We start from the raw sequence: 17,716 nt of genomic DNA, 5'->3' as shown, positions 1-17,716 counted from the left end.
GACATTTCATCAATATCTATAATCATTCAATATTAAAGTTGCAGATCTTTTACCATGATTCACCCATGTGCTGTTCACAAGCTCTAATCACTGATGTATTTTCTCTTTGCCATGATGACGGCACATAATATTACACAAGATATTCTCCAAGACACTAGTATTCAGCTTAAAGTGACATTAAACTAGGTTAATAAGGCATGTTTTTAATATTTCTTTTAACTTTAGAGGCTTATTAACTGATTCAATCTGACCAGTTTCACCTATAACTGTCATTAACTTCCAGCTGCAGCTGTATCCCCTCTAACAACAACCCTGATATACTGTTGTGCTCTTAAAGGGACAGTTCACACAAACATAAACCTCCTGTCATCATTTATTCACCCTCAGATTTTCCTATAAATGCATTTATTCTGCTGAACACAAGAGATATTTGGAAGAATGACAAATCAAACAGATCTCGTCATCAGTTCACTGCCATTGTAAGGGGGAAATGGATGTGCTACTACTACATGAGTGTAGAATACAAGAGCTTTTATATTACAAACCCTTTAAAACACAAGCTTTTAAAGAGGATGCTGTTAATATCTCTGCGTAAACGCCACACAATGAGTGTTAAATGTTCAATAACAGCAAAAATGATCACAATAAACGAGACAAAAATGACAATGAAAGATGTTGGAAACCTGTAACCATCGACTTCCATTATAGGAACAACAAATTAGCATTGAAGTCAATGGTTACCAGTTTCCAACATTCTTCTAAATATCTTTGTGTACAGTAACATCAACACGTCACATTCTTACACAAATTATTTAATTCTCAACATGTAAACAACAGAAATAAACAGTGAGAAGTGGAGAATACTCCATTAATGTGCTCTAGAAGCAAAACCAGGAGAAATGACTCCATATTCATTAACAACAACCAAGAGATCAAGTCCGAGAGTCTTCTGAGAGAGAGTCCTGGAAAACACCAACAGCATTCAATGATCAGAGCGTTTACTGTGGATCTACAGAGTTTACACTGCACAAACACATCTCAAAGCTCTTAAATCAGTCAGCATTTTACTGAATATAGTCAAAATTGAGGGAGTTTTCCCTTAAAACAAGCTCAATAACCTGAAATCAGATTACTGTAATCAAAAACTCACTTCTGAACAGGATGAGATATGTGCTCGTCTAACTGTTCTTAAATCAAGCAGCAGTTTATAGAGTTTTAGTCTCGTTTCTATTCAACAGATCTAAGAAAGAAAAGCATTTTTGCAGTGTGTGTGTGTGTGTGTGTGTGTGTGTGTGTGTGTCTCACCTTCAGGAGGTCTGCAGAGTCACAGGAGGATCACAGCCGATAAACGCTCGGTTATCATACGAGTACTGCAGCAGTGCACTGAAACACGGCTCCTGAAACACACACACACACACACACACACACACACACACACACACAGTTTACACTAGTAATTTGCTCTCTTTTACTCTTAAGGACAGCTGACATGGTATTAAAGGTCATTTTATTTCAGATAAACAGCACAATGTTTTAATAATGTCCCGTTTTACTTCACTTGTGGGACATTCCACCAGGAACGTGTGAGCGGGCTTGCGCTTTAAGCTTGTCCTCCTCAAAACAAATCCAAAATCCAGCATAAAATCCTCCAGTTGAGTGTTAGAACACATGCATGATCCCGGTCCGCTTCTCCTCCATCAGATGGGGTCACAGCCTTAAAGGTGTGTTTGATGTTCAATTGAATGCAAATGTGACAGGATCATTTATTTCGAATGTTTTAAATCTACTGATGTGAATCAGAACATCTTACACCTGCTATTTCTGAAGATTTCCTTCTCTAAATAACAGTTTTTAGCATCATAAAACTATTAAAGCTGCAGGTTCAGTTGGGCTGAGGACAATTGTGATGAAGTTTAATTATAAACTAATGTGGAGCAGATCACCTGCTCATGATTGATCACAGCTGGTCCTGCATCAGCCAATACATGATCCACCAATCAGACGACTCCTGAGCCACTATAAACACCCTCAGTTCCACATCACCGCCATCTTCATTTAGAAGAATCCCTACTTCCACCCCTGCTCCTCCTCCTTTCCTAGATGGGTGGCACGGTGGTTAGCACTGCTGCCTCACAGCAAGAACGTCACTCATCAGCTGAGTGTGAACTCTTGAAGTGTTTTAATAAAGAAACATCAGAGAACCGAATGAAGGACATTCCTTTACAGAAGAGCTCCGAGATCAACCATCAGGCCCTTTTAGACACATGTTTGGGATGAAACACTTGTTATTGACTGTATTTATGGGTTTATTTCAGGGTTTCTGGTAGAACATCTCTTGTGTTCTCTTCATGTTGTGAAATGGATATCATATATGGAGATTTTCCAAGGTTTCATGTTGAAGTAAGGTGAGAACACGACTGTACAGACTGTAGACCCTCTCCTCTCCTGCTGAAACTACCATCACAGCAAACCGTCAGCTCTTCAAAAGTCCATCAGTCTGGCTGATTTAGGAGAGCTGTTCCTCATGGGGACATTTAGTGCTCACAATGTAAGATACACACACACACACACACACACACACACACACACACACACACACACACACACACACTGTTTACATCACTGAATAAAGTCAAAAATCAGAACAGAATTCCTCAAGGCTGTGTTCAATTCCTTAATCAGATGTGTTAAATGTCCCACATGGGGACCAGAAAAATGAACACACAAGCTCAAAACTGACTGGTATTGGACTGCACACACACACACACACACACACACACACACGCACACACACCTTGATGAGCACGTGTGGGTTGCCGATGACGATCAGCAGGGCTTTGGCTCGAGTGATGGCCACATTGAAGCGCTTGGGGTTGGACAGGAATCCCAGCATGCACTGCAGCTCTTCATTCAGCAGAGATTCATTGGAGCGAACCTACAGTTTAACACACACACACACGTATGCAGAACTGTGTGAGTCTCATTCAATGCATCTCATTCATTGTGTGTGTGTGTGTGTGTGTGTGTGTGTGTGTGTGTGTGTTACCGTAGAGAGGATCATGATGAGGAACTCCTGACCCTGAAACTCCTCCACTGAGCCCACCTTCACCTCACCCAGACCCACCCGCTGCAGCAGCATGCGGATCTTCTCCACCTGCCACACACACACAGGTTTGTTTCAGTATCTTAGTGGGGACATTACACAGACCCCATCATTAACCTGAGAAAAAAACAATGGCAGTCTGTGGCCTGACCAGAGCCCTAACCTGAACCCTCACAGACACGTCATCATCATCATCATCATCATCATCATCATCATCATCATCATCAGCTGGAGGATGTAGAAGCTCTTAAACTAGTGAGCAGCAGTTAAACATCCACACTAGAATAAGAGGACAGCTCAGCCCTCACTAGTAGAGAGAGTGAGTGTGTGTGTGTGTGTGTGTGTGTGTGTGTGTGTGTGTGTGTGTGTGTGTGTGTGTGTGTGTACCTGTTTGCGGTAGGGTGCGATGACGCCGATGTCCGCAGCAGGGATGGGGTTGTAGAGTCTCTTGGCGAGCTGACAGCAGTACATCATCACCTGCACCGCTTCTGCTGGGTTAAACCATGATGGGTTACAGCCCTCACGCATCTCTGAGCCCTGACACACACACACACACACAAACACACACACACACACAGAGGGGGGGGAAACCATTATAATGGCTGAGAGAGAGCATGCTGAGTATGTGTGTGTGTGTGTGTGTGTGTGTGTGTGTGTGTTTGAGAAAGGTCAGTAAGTGTGTGTGTTTGAGTTTGTATGGTTGAGTGTGTGCACGCTTGTGAGATTGAGTGTATGCACATTTGTGTGTATGTGTGGCGTACCCGGCCCCTATGGAAGATGAGTGGGAATCCTCTGGTGATCAGTGTGTGTGTGTGTGTGTGTGTGTGTGTGTGTGGCGTACCCGGACCCCATGGAAGATGAGTGGGAATCCTCTGGTGGGCAGTTTGTTCCAGTGGCAGAGCGAGTCGACGGCAGCTCTCTGCGCGCGCACACACAGCTCTCCAGCGTAGAAGAGACGCGACGGCAGATCCAGCAGAGCCTCATGAGAGCGGTAATTATACAGCAGCTTCGTCACCTGCGAGAGTGTGTGTGTGTGTGTGTGTGTGTGTGTGTGTGTGTGTGTGTGTGTGTGAGAGAGAGAAACATTTCTTCCACTTTCTCTATTCATTTTCCACATGGGGTCAGTTTGACCCCAAAGAACCTCAAGTACAGGGTGTTTTTCACACACACCTCTGAATCAACCGCAGTGTTGTGTGTGTTTACAGAGAGATTATTTAGAAAAGCTCAGAGTTTCATGACCCCGAGATGAAGGAAACATATAAGTCAAGCCTCCATTGGGGTGGCCCTGACAGTGTGTACTGATTAAGGGTTAAAGCAGCACACACGCGCACACACACACACACACACACACACACACACACACAGGAATATCTGCTCATCACAGACTAAAGGTGATGGTGAAGTAACAGTGTAATGCTGTGTGCTGACCAGCAGGGGGTTGAATCCTCTCTCTCCGCAGGCGTACAGTGAGTTTCCCATCAGCCTCTCCAGCAGAGACACACCCAGACCGAACACTGACGCCAGCCTGGACTTCACCACCGGGCCCAGCTGCTTCGGGTCTCCAGCCAGAACAATCTGCAGCACACACAGGCTGATGTTCAATCCTTTATCAGCTTCATCTTAGGTCAGGCAGAAAACAACACCGGAAATACAATAGAAATAACCCTGATCCATATAGATATACAGAACACAGCAGAAACCAGAACCACCAATGACTTGCCTAGTTACTCTAACCTGCCCAAGTGTGTGTGTGTGTGTATGTAAAAATATAAAGATGTACTGAACACAAAGGCAGTGGATCTGACCTGTCCGCTGGTCTCAGACAGTAAACTCAGAGGAATCAGAGTCTCAGGTTCAGTGGCCTGACCGGCTTCATCCACAAACACATGAGTGAAGTGACCAACACTGAAACACACACACACACACACACACACACACACACACACACACACACACACACACACACACACACACACACACACACACACACACACACACACACACACACACACACACACACACACACACACACACAAAGCCTCAATGCTGTCGTAGTCATTTAGAAACAAAGCAACTGACTGTTATCCTGAATGGATCATTGAATCACCGACTCAAATGATTCATTCAGAAAGAGATTCATTCAGGAAGCAAACAGACTCTGTTTGTTCAACAGAATTTAGTTTTGGTTGAACTTAAATGAAGATATACTGGGAAAAAATCCATAGTATTTTAGTTCCTACTATGAATATCAATAGAAATCATCATCATTCTTCAAAATATCTTCTTTTGTGTTCAACCGGAACTCATTAAGCTCTGAAATCACTTGATTTGAGGAGGAGTAATTATCTTCAGTTTATGTGTGTGTGTGTGTGTGTGTGTGTGTGTTTGTGTTTGTGTTTACCGCAGGCCGATCTGGTAGAACATTCCAGCACTGGAGCAGGTGCTGACCACAATCCGGTGAAAACTGGCATGTCGGATGTCTTCTCCAGCTCGAGCGTACTGACGCAGCTCCTCCGACATGGACTACACAACACAAGGAAGAGGCAGATTTAGCAGACACACACTTCTGGCCTCGCTTCACTGCAGAACATGCTTTGAGCATATAAACTGTTGTCTTGTTTTCAGAAATAACGTCTTAAACTGAATATGCAGTAGTAATATTATCAGCTGGAAGCACATCAACACACACTGGTTCACACAGACTTTACTACAAAGTCTTGGCAATCATTTCATAATAATTTTAAGCAACCAAAAAGCTTTCTTAATCCACTTAAACTCAGAATATAAACCGTAGACTGAACAGGACTCATTGACTGAACAGGACTCATTGATTTAAACAGCAGCAGCAGCAGCAGCAGTACCTCCTCTGGCCTGCAGGTGGCGTTGACTCGAGCCAGACTGGCGCTGTGCAGGAAGCCGCTGTGATGCAGACGCATGCAGATCAGGTCAGCCGCACTGTTAGAGGGAGTACACACCAGCACACGACTGCAGGAGATACGGTGATGAACCTGCACGCACACACACACACACACACACACACACACACACGTCCGTACATATGTATGCAAGCACGCACACGCATTCACACGAAAATATGTGGATACATATGTGCGCGCACACACACACACACAACCTGCAGGATGGCCTCTATGAGTGTGATGGTCTTGCCGGTGCCGGGTGGTCCGAACAGCACATACGGTGTGGGTCGACTCTCTCCGCTCAGGATGTGTCTGACGGCCTGCTTCTGCGCCGCGTTCAGATCTGGGTTAAAGAACTGACCTGGGTTTGGGATCCGCTTCTCTGTCACGCTCAGATCTGAACACACACACACACACACACACACACACACACACACACACACACACACACACACACACAGGACATTAATGTTAATTGACATGGTTAACTACGGAGGCTGAGAGGGCTCAATGCTCTGCAACTGAAGAAAACACACACAAGTAGAAAACCAGCAGCAAATGAAAACATCCTCACGGGCTTGTGCTAGTGCTGCTGCTCAAGTGTTGCTAACGCTTCATCAGCAAAGACATCACAGCCAACAGCGGAGATGCATCTAACACACACACACACCCGTGACAAATTATACGCAAGCTGACAGCGCCCCCTACTGGCCTGCAGACATAACAGTGTTTTTGACAGACGTGTGTAAATGTGAACGTTTGCTTTCTTCAAATATCACCATCGGCTCATGCATTTCAGTTTGGCCAATATTTTTTGGGGGGGGACTTTTATTTTGACGGGACTAAGACGAGCAGAATTCTCTCTCTCTCTCTCTCTCTCTGAATGTAATGATGAATTCAATTGAAATCCATTATTATTGGCCATCCTGCTTTCCAAGATATCAGCCTCCAGAAAAGCCAAACATGGGTCAATAATCAACATGATGGGTTTTAAAAATGCCCCAGAAACAGATTCTAGTCTGACGAGGAAATGAATCCACAACACTGAACACCAGAGGCTGAAGTTAAAGACAGCACAACAATATTTCACTTGTGGTTTTCGCAGTTACCTGTTTTAGTTTGTGTGGCCACAGACACCATCTCTGCGGTCAGTGTTGAGCCCATCACTGCCTGAGTCTGCTCACTGTCCTGAACACACACACACACACACACACACGTTACAGTAGAGCTGAATAACGTGGAGAATAAGACAATCATACATGTGTTCATGTACAGTGCTCAGTATAATAGAGTTCACCTCATGTTGTAAATGAATGTTTCTCCATGTCTCAGTGAATATAGGCAGTGTATTTCAGTGCATTTAAACACAACAGATTTATTGAAACGTGTGCACCAACATATGCTATCAGTTTTTATTTAATAAAATACAATATTATACTCGCATAAAATGCTAAATAAACATTAACAAAACATATTTAATTATTAGAAACTTAAGGATAATTTTAAAAATCGTTTTGGCACAATGGCGGCCTCCATGTGTGACACCCCCCTGTACTGCATATACTGCATACCCCCTTGTTGCGCCCTTGAGCATAACAGACGGAGCGAATCATTGTCATTTAGGAAGATCACGTGTGTGTGCGTTTGTTATAATACAATCAACAGTGCAGCTCTAAGCTCTCTGTGTGTGTGTGTGTGTGTGTGTGTGTGTGTTCACCTTCAGCTCCTCGTCCTCCTCCTCTTGCAGACCCCACTCTCCACTCCACTGAGGCGCCTGTAGCTGGAGCATGCTGGGAAATAAAACTCAACACAAGAAAACACACACAACCTCAACCACTGCTGCTCCACAAACCGGCACACAGCCTCAAACACACTCACGCAGGTCAGTGGTCTTGACAAACCACCTGTAAAAACACTCTCCACTGTCTGATGACAATGACAGCGTACAACACACAAGCTCTTACTGTTCTCTCCGAAGTGTTTGCTTTGCTCCAGAGCGCAGTGGCATCTCCTCATGGTCAGCCTGCACAGAGAGGGGCAGCAGTGACATTCTTCACATTATTAGAGTTATGATGAAGATGAAGATGATGACCAGTGTTGGGGAAAGTTACTTTTGACAGTAGAGCATTACAATAGCGAGTTATTTCCCCACAAAGTAACTAATTACATTACTGGGTTACTCTTATGGTCAGTAATGCCTTATATTACTTTAGAGTTACTACAGCTTCATTTAAATAAGTGTAGGATCAAACTATAGTGTGAGAACTCTCTCTCCACATGCTGAATACACAGATTAATGAACACATGTACAGTCATGTTTTGGTGTTATTAGTGAAGTAAACTCACTCTCCATTGAGATACAGTGGCGGCTCTAGACCAGAGTCATTGGGGGGCCGGGCAGGGGCCACTTGTACTTTTAGGGGGCACACTTTAACATGCATCACAAACTACTCAAACAGTTATTCAAAGTCTAATTAAATGACTTGAACTCTAAATAATCGTCCATGTTCATTTGTTTGACGAGTCTCTTTGTATTGTAGGATAAAACGTTTTTAACATTTAAGTACATCAAGGATTTGCACCTGTAAATTTAACTTAATGTTTCCCAAGTGATCTTTAACAAACCAAGGAGATGTTCACAGTACTCCCTATAAAACTAAAATAATTCATCTGGAGTCATAATAAGTCTTATTTCTCACAGTTTGTAATGAATTAAAGCAGTTTATAATTAAAAATAAATATTTAGTGTGTATGTTTAATTGTCTACATAACAAACCAGTTCTACAATAACTTTAATTATTCTAACTTTCCCAGTTAACCTAGTGAAGTCTTTAATTTACTCTGTAATACAGCGGTCTTGCAAAATAACTAGTCAGGTATTATGCACTGACGGTCACCATGGGAAAGACAAAAGTAGATATTAGAAATGAGTTAAACTATGTTTAAAAGAGTGTTGTAAATAAATCATGTGTTGAAGACTCCTGCTGTCACGACTGAAAACACAAAAGAATGAAGGCAAAACTAAACGAGCTGAGTATTACATGAGCGTGACTGAAAACTGCATTTGCTTGTTGACACAGGGGCACTGGCCCCCCTTAGAACCACCACTGTTGAGATAAAGACTGCAGTAAAGCCTAAGAGTGCTAACATGAACTCATTTCTCAGGCAAAAACAGATTTTAACTGTTTAATAACTAAATGAACAGTAAGAGGATAAAACACCCCTAAATCAGAATATATTTGAGCTTTATATACTGAATAAATCGCTTCACATGGCCTTAAATTTATAAATCGTTTCCCAAAAGAGAACAAAATGGTATGATGAGTGCGAGCCGACTGCCTGTTCCCTCACAGCACGCTCCCTCAGAGTGTGTGATTCAACATAAGGTCATGTTTATTCTGCGATAGATTTTGTAAAATCTAAATAAGCAAGGTAAAGTTACTCTCATTACATTTACAAAATAAAAGAAACTCAAATAATATGACTTAAAGGAATGCGTTACTTGTTACTTTAGAATAGTAATATTATCATGTACTTATAACACGTAACCCCCAACACTGATGATGATGATGATGATGATGATGGTGATGGTGAGCAGCACCTGTTGAAGCTGAACTCCACATCCAGAGGCTCTCCCAGATAACTGCTCTGAAACTCTGCATTCACACGCAAACTCACATCCTCATCAGAGATCTGCACACACATCATGACGGACAGCTGTCAATCACAGATCATGAGGAACACAAGAACCAGCAGTGAGCAGTGAGTGCTGGATGTGTTTAGAGCTGTAATTTCCAGCATGTGCAAGCACAAACTCTGCTCAACACGGTCTTCAACACCAGCCAGATGCATCTTAAAGTAAAACATTAAATGAATAAGCAGCGAGCGGTCAGATGTGCTGTACCTCTGTGACGTACGCGATATACTCAATCACAACTCCTCCACTGCACGGCTTCTTCAGGACCACTTTATCACCTACAGCAGGAGGAAAACAAGCCTGTTAGTGTTACACAACACACAGAAACACACTCATCACATGCACATGGAGATGACTATTGTGCACCATTATTAAAATCCCCAATCTTTGACACCTTTGGCTAATAATATTGACCTTAAAATGGCTTTAAAACTATTAAAAACTGCTTTTATTCTAGCTGAAATAAAACAAATAAGACTTTCTCCAGAAGAACAAATATTAGAGGAAATACTGTGAGAAATTCCTCAATCTGAGAAACATCATGTGGGAAATATTGGAAAAAGAAATACGCAAGCATGCGTGTGTATATATTTATTTTATAACGAGAGTGAATCTGCTGACCGATGAAGAGGTTGGGGCGTCCCTCCGCCAGTCCCGGCACCTCCAGGTGTAAGTACACCGCTCCTCTCCTGAGTATAGCGCCGGTGAGGCTGAACTCCCGGATCTCCCTCTCGGCCTGCAGCTCCTCCAGCCACAGCAGAGCAGAGAAACGCGGCAGCATCGACCGCAAGCTCAACGCCTGCGCAAACACACCACAATCAACACACAGTGATCGTTTTCATGTGACACCACAGCATCATGAGCACGCCCTCTGGTGGACGAAACATCTCCTGCTGACCACCAACTCACGTGCTGGGTGACTTCTGTTGTTTTAGCCCAAAAAACAGGATAATTATTGTGCAATAATAAGATATAGCATTACTATCTGATGAGAGACACGCCTGTGCTGTGCTTCTCATAGAAAGAACAAGCTAAATAATCTGCCAATGGGAACAACAAGACAATCTTATGTCAAAACTAAAACAAGAGCAATGTTCCTCTCCCGTTGGCAGATTATTTTACTTGTTTTCACAAATAATGAGTAAAAATTCTAATTAAAACAAGACAATATTCTGCACTTGTCTAGAAAATGCTTCTGAATTTAAGAATGTGTAGATATTTGGACTAGAAACAAGACAAAAGAGTAAGAAAATCATCTTTAAAACACCCAGAAGAGGCAAAACTTTACTTTACCTGCATCTTTTGCTAGTTTATCATGCATTTTTTTAGATTTGCTGTTTATGTTTGTAATGAGGCAACAAACACATGTAGAATATGCTGAATATAAGCGTTTAGTGCATGTTTATGCACAGTGTCATATCTCTCAGCTCTCACTGTCATATATCTGGAGCGAAAACATGATAAAAATGGCAAATACTATTGTGTTTATGCAAAGGCTAATAATTCATGCCTGTTTTCATACACAATGAAGCTTCAAAGTTCATCTGTCAGCCCCTTTTGTCGAGTATAATTAGAGTTGTTTAGCTCAGGGATGGACTGGCCATAGGGAGCACTGGGACATTTCCCAGTGACCTGATGGTCAATCATACCTGCCAATATTCAGATCAGAAAATCCGGGAGATATTATCTGGGGGTGCGCGAGGAGTGAAGAGCAGGAGTGAAGGTGCGCACGAACTGCAGAAGCAGGTATGGAGCAGATATGAAGATGGTTGTGCGGTTGGTTCGGAGCACATGGGGACTGAACCAATAAAGCTGAAGAGGGGGGGTGGAATTCCGAGAGTTTTCCGGGAGACAGAGCAATACGGGAGGTGGGTTTGAAATATGGGAGACTCCTGGGAAAAACGGGAGTGTTGGCAGGTATGCGGTCAATCATGACTGGCCTGCCCAATCCTCCAGTCCGCCACTGATTTAGCTTACATTTCATCCACAAGAACTCAGGAGGATTACAGACTGATATCCAGAATAAACCGCTCCACCTAAACAGTTCTTAATCCTGAAAGTTTAATTCACCTCGGCCAGAGCAGGCTGGACCACCAGCACATCCTTCTGGGCCTCCACACACTCTCGCAGCATGTGCGGTACAGCATAGTTCCCTAGGAAGTTCGGAAGATGCCGCCTTGTGAGTCTGCCAGAAATAAAACACAATCCAAGATGGAGTCCTGTTGACTTCAGCGAGAAAATCCTGAACATCTCAAAAACTGCTGATTAAACATTTGTAAACAGTATAATATATGCACGTACACACACTAATCTTTCAGTATTCTGACAGCATACTGAGACCCAATGTAATCTGAGTGCTTTCTAAGAGCTCGATTACTAGCAGACTTGATGACGAAGTGAATTTAGTGTCTGTGATCACTGCTTTCCACTTTACAGAATGAGGATCATACTATTTTACAGCTTTCTATATAGTGATAAAGGCTAGGCTGAGTGGTACTGCATTAGAAATATACTTTATTTTTATTAAACTACCCAGGAAACATCTAGCTTGATCAGTTTCTCTCTTGTTTCTCAGCTGCAGGGACGGTTGATGCCTTCTGCCATGCACATGTGGAGATTATGCACAAGGGCGCCCTCTACAGTTCAGTATGAATGAAACCGCAACTGCTGCATTTCTCTTTTATAAACAATAATACATATAGAAAATACTTTTGGACACATATCAATTACCGGCAGTCAAATCTTTGCAAAAAAGATCCAAAACTGTCCTTATAACAGAGTATCCCTGAAATGAAGCTGTGGACTGTGCAGTTCAGGAGCACACAGACAGAACGAGAGCGTGTGATTGGTCAGACCTGAGCGGCGTGGGCGGGGCTGAGACCGTGAGCACCTGCTGGGGCTGCTGTTGTAGCGGGGGGGCTGACGGAGAGCAGTAGGGCATGCTGGGATTGAGGAGCTGTTCCTCCACACTGCTCACAGACAGCTCCAGACGCCGCCCGATGGTGAAGGAGGAGAAGTGCAGGAGCAGCAGCTCAGTTGAGCGGCCCAGAGTCCTACACACACACACGGATACACAAAAGCACACATATGTGCGCGCGCGCACACACACACACACACACACACACACACACACACACACACGTAAATATTTTAATAACATAACTAATTTTAGAACATGAGTCTGATCTGCAGTGTGCAATAAAAAACAGGTTAATTAAGTAAATAACACCAGTCAGCAGGGGAGACACAACATGTTTGGATTGGAGTGATTATGGCATTATTTCAGTCAGTTTTCTTCAGCTAAATCATTTGTGGTAATTATGTAATAAAACATTTGACATTTATTATCCATTAAACTGGCAGGCTTTTATTTTGAAGACCACAGGAAGTGCCTAAAGTGCTTCCTCTGTGAGCAGTGAGTGAGTAGTGACGTGCAGACGCTCACTTTGCGGTGCAGCAGACGCGCACACACATCTTCTGTCCGGGGTGGATGTCCAGCGGCTCCTCCAGCACCTGCACAGGTGGAGCTTCAGTTCCTCCATCCACACACCTGCTGACGGAGCGGATGCTGAACTGCTGAGCGGAGTCCCATCCTGCACACACACACCGCTGCAGCTGCTGACGCTCCGAGCCACAGTTCCTGAGGCAGGAGAACACACACACACACACACACACACACACACACACACACATATGTGTAAACATACAAAAAACACACACGCAAAAATGTACAAGCCCAAAAACACACACACACACACACACACACACACACAAACAAGTAGACACCCCCAACCCCCAGAGTGTGTGTGTGTACTCACTGCACCCAGATGATCTGCTCACTGCAGTCTCCCAGTAGCAGACACACACACTGGTTCTGCTGGCTGACCTGCAGGCCTCCTTTCTCCTGCAGTAAAGCCTGAAGATCAGCGTCTGGCTCCTTCTGCTCTGAACACGGAGCACTGCTGGACAAAACACACACACACACACACACACACACACACACACACACAAACATACATATATACACACACATACATAATACATCTATGTGTGTGTGCGCGTGCGTGCGTGTGACCTGCGCTGCAGCGGCGTCATACACAGCGCTCTCCAGCTGTACAGAGACTGACTGCTCTCCAGGACCACCAGATTGACCAGATCCCCTCGAGACGGCCTGAAGCCCGGCGGGACGATCAGAGAGTCCAGACTGAAGAACACACTGTCCTCCACCACACCGGTGTTACTCCGCACACACGTCACACTCACCTAACAAACACACACACACACACACACACAACAAGTTTCACTATGACTAGAATCCTGTCAACTGCAAACGCACACACACTGCACATTAGGGCTGCACAATATATGGTTTCAGCATCGATATGACAGTGTGTGTGTGTGTGTGTGTGTGTGTGTGTGTGTGTGTGTGTAATCCTCATATAACAGGATCTGCAGTGTCAGGATTATACTTGATAAACAAATTTGATTGACAGATCAGGAGGCCAAACATCTTATCCACAGCTTTGTGTGTGTGTGTGTGTGCGTGTGTGTGTGTGTGTGTGTGTGTGTGTGACTGACCCCGTCCATGCGGCGATAGCGGAGAGGAGAAACGGCCCTCGCTTCACTGCTCCACTCCACCGGACACACCACATAATGAGCTGTTACCCAGTCACCCTTCATCGGCTCGAACCCTGACACACACATTAAAAGACTCAGTGAGGTATGGGGACCTGTTATGTAAAACTCTTTAATGCTGGGTTTAACCCCTGTAGCGTGTGTGCGTGTGTGTGTGAATATCTCCAGCCTCCTCTAATGGTCACTAACTGAATAGCCCTGCATTAGAGTTTTGAATCAGCCACTATGCTGACGCAAAGGCATTTGTAGCTCCGCCCTCTTCTGAAAAGAGCAGAATCTCATTCGCATTTAAAGCGACAGTCACCAAAACAGCACCATTAGGATCAAAGCCTGAAAGAGTCAGTTTCAGAGCGAACATTATCTGTGTGTTGAATATTATCTACTCTATCTTACAGCATGCTAATTCTCTTGTTTACAGTGTGATCGAAGTTAGTGCTAGTTCTAGACGTGTTTGGAAGCAACTTGTAACACTTCAATGATATTTTAGCAAATTAAAAAAAACTACTCTAAATAAAGATTTGTTCGTCTGAGACTGCAAAATGATCAAACACTCATCTTGCCAGCATCTGTGCTTGCAATTAGGGCTTGACCAATCAGAGAACGGCATGCAATACTCATGTAATCGACCAATCAGAGAGCAAATGAATAGCCATGCCTCTACTTTAAAGAGTTTCAACACAAACCTTCACACAGAGCCGATCGAGGGAAGTACGTTGTCTGGTTTATATATCCGCCATCTTGATCACATGACGTCACCGTTCCAATCAGAGTGCGCAGTTTGTCCTGACTGACAGCCTCTGATTGGCTGCTCTCCCACGAGTCCTTGTCCCGCTCCACCTGCACAAACAAAGTGTTGACAACTTAGCGATTATGTTACCCTAGCAACAACTGATATTGTTGATATTGTTAGAATTGTAATATTTAATCATAAGCTGCATCCGAAATCTAATACTTCCATACTATATAGTGCGCTAAACACAGTATGCGAGAAGTTTGTCTGAATTCGTAGTGTTCGAAAATCAGTACGCGAGACGTACCCGGATGATCTACTACGTCCGACAAGATTCTGAAGTGCGCATCGGATGGACGCTACACTATCCCGCGAGAAAATTCATGAATAGGAGGGAAGCGACGCCACTGGCGCAGGTATGTCGCGTGATCTTGACAAAATGGCGGATGTAGTACGTCCGAGATCTTTACACTGCTCACATTCAAATAGGAGCGTACTTTTTTAATGGCAGAGTAGTACAATTAAATTCAAATGCAGGTATACGGAGTAGTAGGCGGTTTCAGACGCAGCCACATTGTGATATTCAGGATGTGTGAAGTCATACAGCTCCAGATAACTGGAAACAGTGAGCGCTAGTCTCTCCTCCATCTTTAAAATAGTCTGTAGTCGTCATGACAACACAAACACTGCTGTCACCACTGCGGAAACCCCGCCTCTGCTTTCAGTTGATTGGAGAATGAAGACGACACGACTGACATGAAACTCCTACTGCTCAAAGTCGACTTGATCAACTGCAGGTGAACGGAGCGCTACGCCAAAAACACAAGGGGCGTGGTGTGTAATGAGTGCGTGTTCACCCGTATGGCCCTCCACTGTCCGTGTTCCCCGTCCCGCACTGCTAGCGCCTGCACAGTGTCTCCCACCGCCAGCGCAGCTCCTCCTAACACTGCAGCCGGACTGAAGAACACCGAGTGATCGATCAGACCATAATCCACACACAGGTGAGTCACGACACCAGTGCGCACCTGCCGGATCTGAGCCACACCTGCAACACACAATCACAGGTACACACAACAGATAAACAAACACAAGATACACAGAGAAACATACACCACACACACACACACACACACATAAACAAAAACAACAATCACAAACGCACGACAGACACAAACAAACACACACACACAAATCACAGAGACAACCACACACACACACACACACATATAAAGAAAAACAACAAACAATCACAAACACAGGGCAGACACAAACAAAAACAAACACACAAACAAACAAACAAACAAAAACACACACATACACAATCACAGAGACAAACATCACAGACACACACACACACACACACACACACACACACAACTCAGACTCTCCAGACCCCCCTCTCTCTCTGCTCCCGACAGCCGGGCTCCGCGCACTGACCGTCGGGCATCAGATCCTCCCGCAGCCGCTGCTCCTCCTCCTGCGCGCGGCGCCACAGCGGCCAAAGCAGCCGCGACATTAAACACTGCACCACACTCACCATCCTCACACACTGATGAAGATGAAGATGTTTAAAGCTCCAGAAGAAGAACACAAACCTGACCTGACGCGCGCACGCACAGATAAAACACCGGCACGTGTTACCTGCTCACGCCTGATGAAGAGCACGCCGGTGACACGTGACTCTCCACGCTACTCCGCCCTTTATAATTAGAAATTGACTTTTTGGAAAATTATATATTTAGCAATTTATAAAAAAGAAAGAAATTAAAATTGACTTATTAATATACAAATATAATCATTGCCGCCATATTGAAGTGTCGCTCCAAACGGAAGTGCTCAAAATGGCCACATTGAAGGGTGATTTAGAAGGATTTGGGGGGAGTGGTGCATGCTTATGACTGCGTGAAATGAAGACTTGGGGGGGGTACTTATGATCACGTGAGGTGATGAGGGTTGTGGGTGCTTGTGATTGTGAAGTGATTTATTTGCCGGCGGTGTTAAGGCTCAGGTGAGTTATGATTGCACAAATTGTAGAGGGGGGCGTGGGGGTTGGAGTTGAGAGGGGGGGTGACCAAACGGGGTCTGCTATCCTAAGCCATTGGCTATTAGTCATGTAGGGCGGGGCTATCAGTCCTTTAGGGTGGTGTTATTATTCATTTAGGGCGGGGCTATCAGTCTTTTAGGGTGGTGCTATTCTTCATTTAGGGTGGGGCTATCATTCCTTTAGGGTGGTGCTATTATTCATTTAAGGCGGGGCTATCAGTCCTTTAGGGTGGTGCTATTCTTCATTTAGGGTGGGGCTATTAGTCTTTTAGGGTGGTGCTATTCTTCATTTAGGGTGGGGCTATCAGTCTTTTAGGGTGGTGCTATTCTTCATTTAGGGTGGGGCTATCAGTCCTTTAGGGTGGTGCTATTGTTCATTTAGGGTGGGGCTATCAGTCCTTTAGGGTGGTGCTATTGTTCATTTAGGGTGGGGCTATCAGTCTTTTAGGGTGGTGCTATTCTTCATTTAGGGTGGGGCTATCAGTCCTTTAGGGTGGTGCTATTATTCATTTAGGGCGGGGCTATCAGTCCTTTAGGGTGGTGCTATCATTCATTGGTGGGGCGGCTTAATTTGTGCCGGAACATGCCGG

General features: G+C 44.3%; 1 protein-coding gene across 1 annotated transcript; it reads right to left on the bottom strand.

Moving 5' to 3' along the window:
- Positions 1-782: 782 nt before the first annotated feature.
- mov10l1 (Mov10 like RISC complex RNA helicase 1) lies at positions 783-16,677 on the bottom strand. Its single transcript, XM_056465372.1, has 26 exons — positions 16,521-16,677; positions 15,941-16,128; positions 15,037-15,190; positions 14,297-14,409; positions 13,794-13,981; positions 13,537-13,677; positions 13,164-13,358; positions 12,574-12,771; positions 11,789-11,903; positions 10,340-10,517; positions 9,926-9,996; positions 9,623-9,714; positions 7,986-8,044; positions 7,739-7,824; positions 7,131-7,209; positions 6,237-6,418; positions 5,965-6,111; positions 5,505-5,626; positions 4,909-5,008; positions 4,532-4,678; positions 3,945-4,118; positions 3,491-3,640; positions 3,047-3,154; positions 2,795-2,935; positions 1,306-1,397; positions 783-962 (listed from the first exon to the last, which is right to left on the bottom strand). The coding sequence occupies exons 1-25, from the start codon at positions 16,621-16,623 to the stop codon at positions 1,308-1,310; spliced, it is 3,321 nt and encodes a 1,106-aa protein (XP_056321347.1). The 5' UTR covers positions 16,624-16,677; the 3' UTR covers positions 783-962; positions 1,306-1,307.
- Positions 16,678-17,716: the final 1,039 nt, after the last annotated feature.

This window comes from Danio aesculapii, chromosome 2 (genome assembly GCF_903798145.1).
Source record: "Danio aesculapii chromosome 2, fDanAes4.1, whole genome shotgun sequence".
In the NCBI taxonomy this organism is placed as follows: Eukaryota; Metazoa; Chordata; class Actinopteri; order Cypriniformes; family Danionidae; genus Danio; species Danio aesculapii.
The sequence above is the reverse complement of the archived record's forward strand: the minus strand, read 5'-3'. Positions and strand labels throughout refer to the sequence as shown.

Bases quoted from the DNA above. Each gene is read 5' to 3' on its own strand.
- mov10l1 (XM_056465372.1), bottom strand. From the start codon at position 16,623: ATGGTGAGTGTGGTGCAGTGTTTAATGTCGCGGCTGCTTTGGCCGCTG. The intron at 13,678-13,793 runs GTCACACGCACG...TTTGTCCAGCAG, and splicing joins ATGACGCCGCTGCAGCGCAG to TGCTCCGTGTTCAGAGCAGA. The intron at 5,627-5,964 runs GTACTGCTGCTG...TGTGTTGTGTAG, and splicing joins CCACCTGCAGGCCAGAGGAG to TCCATGTCGGAGGAGCTGCG.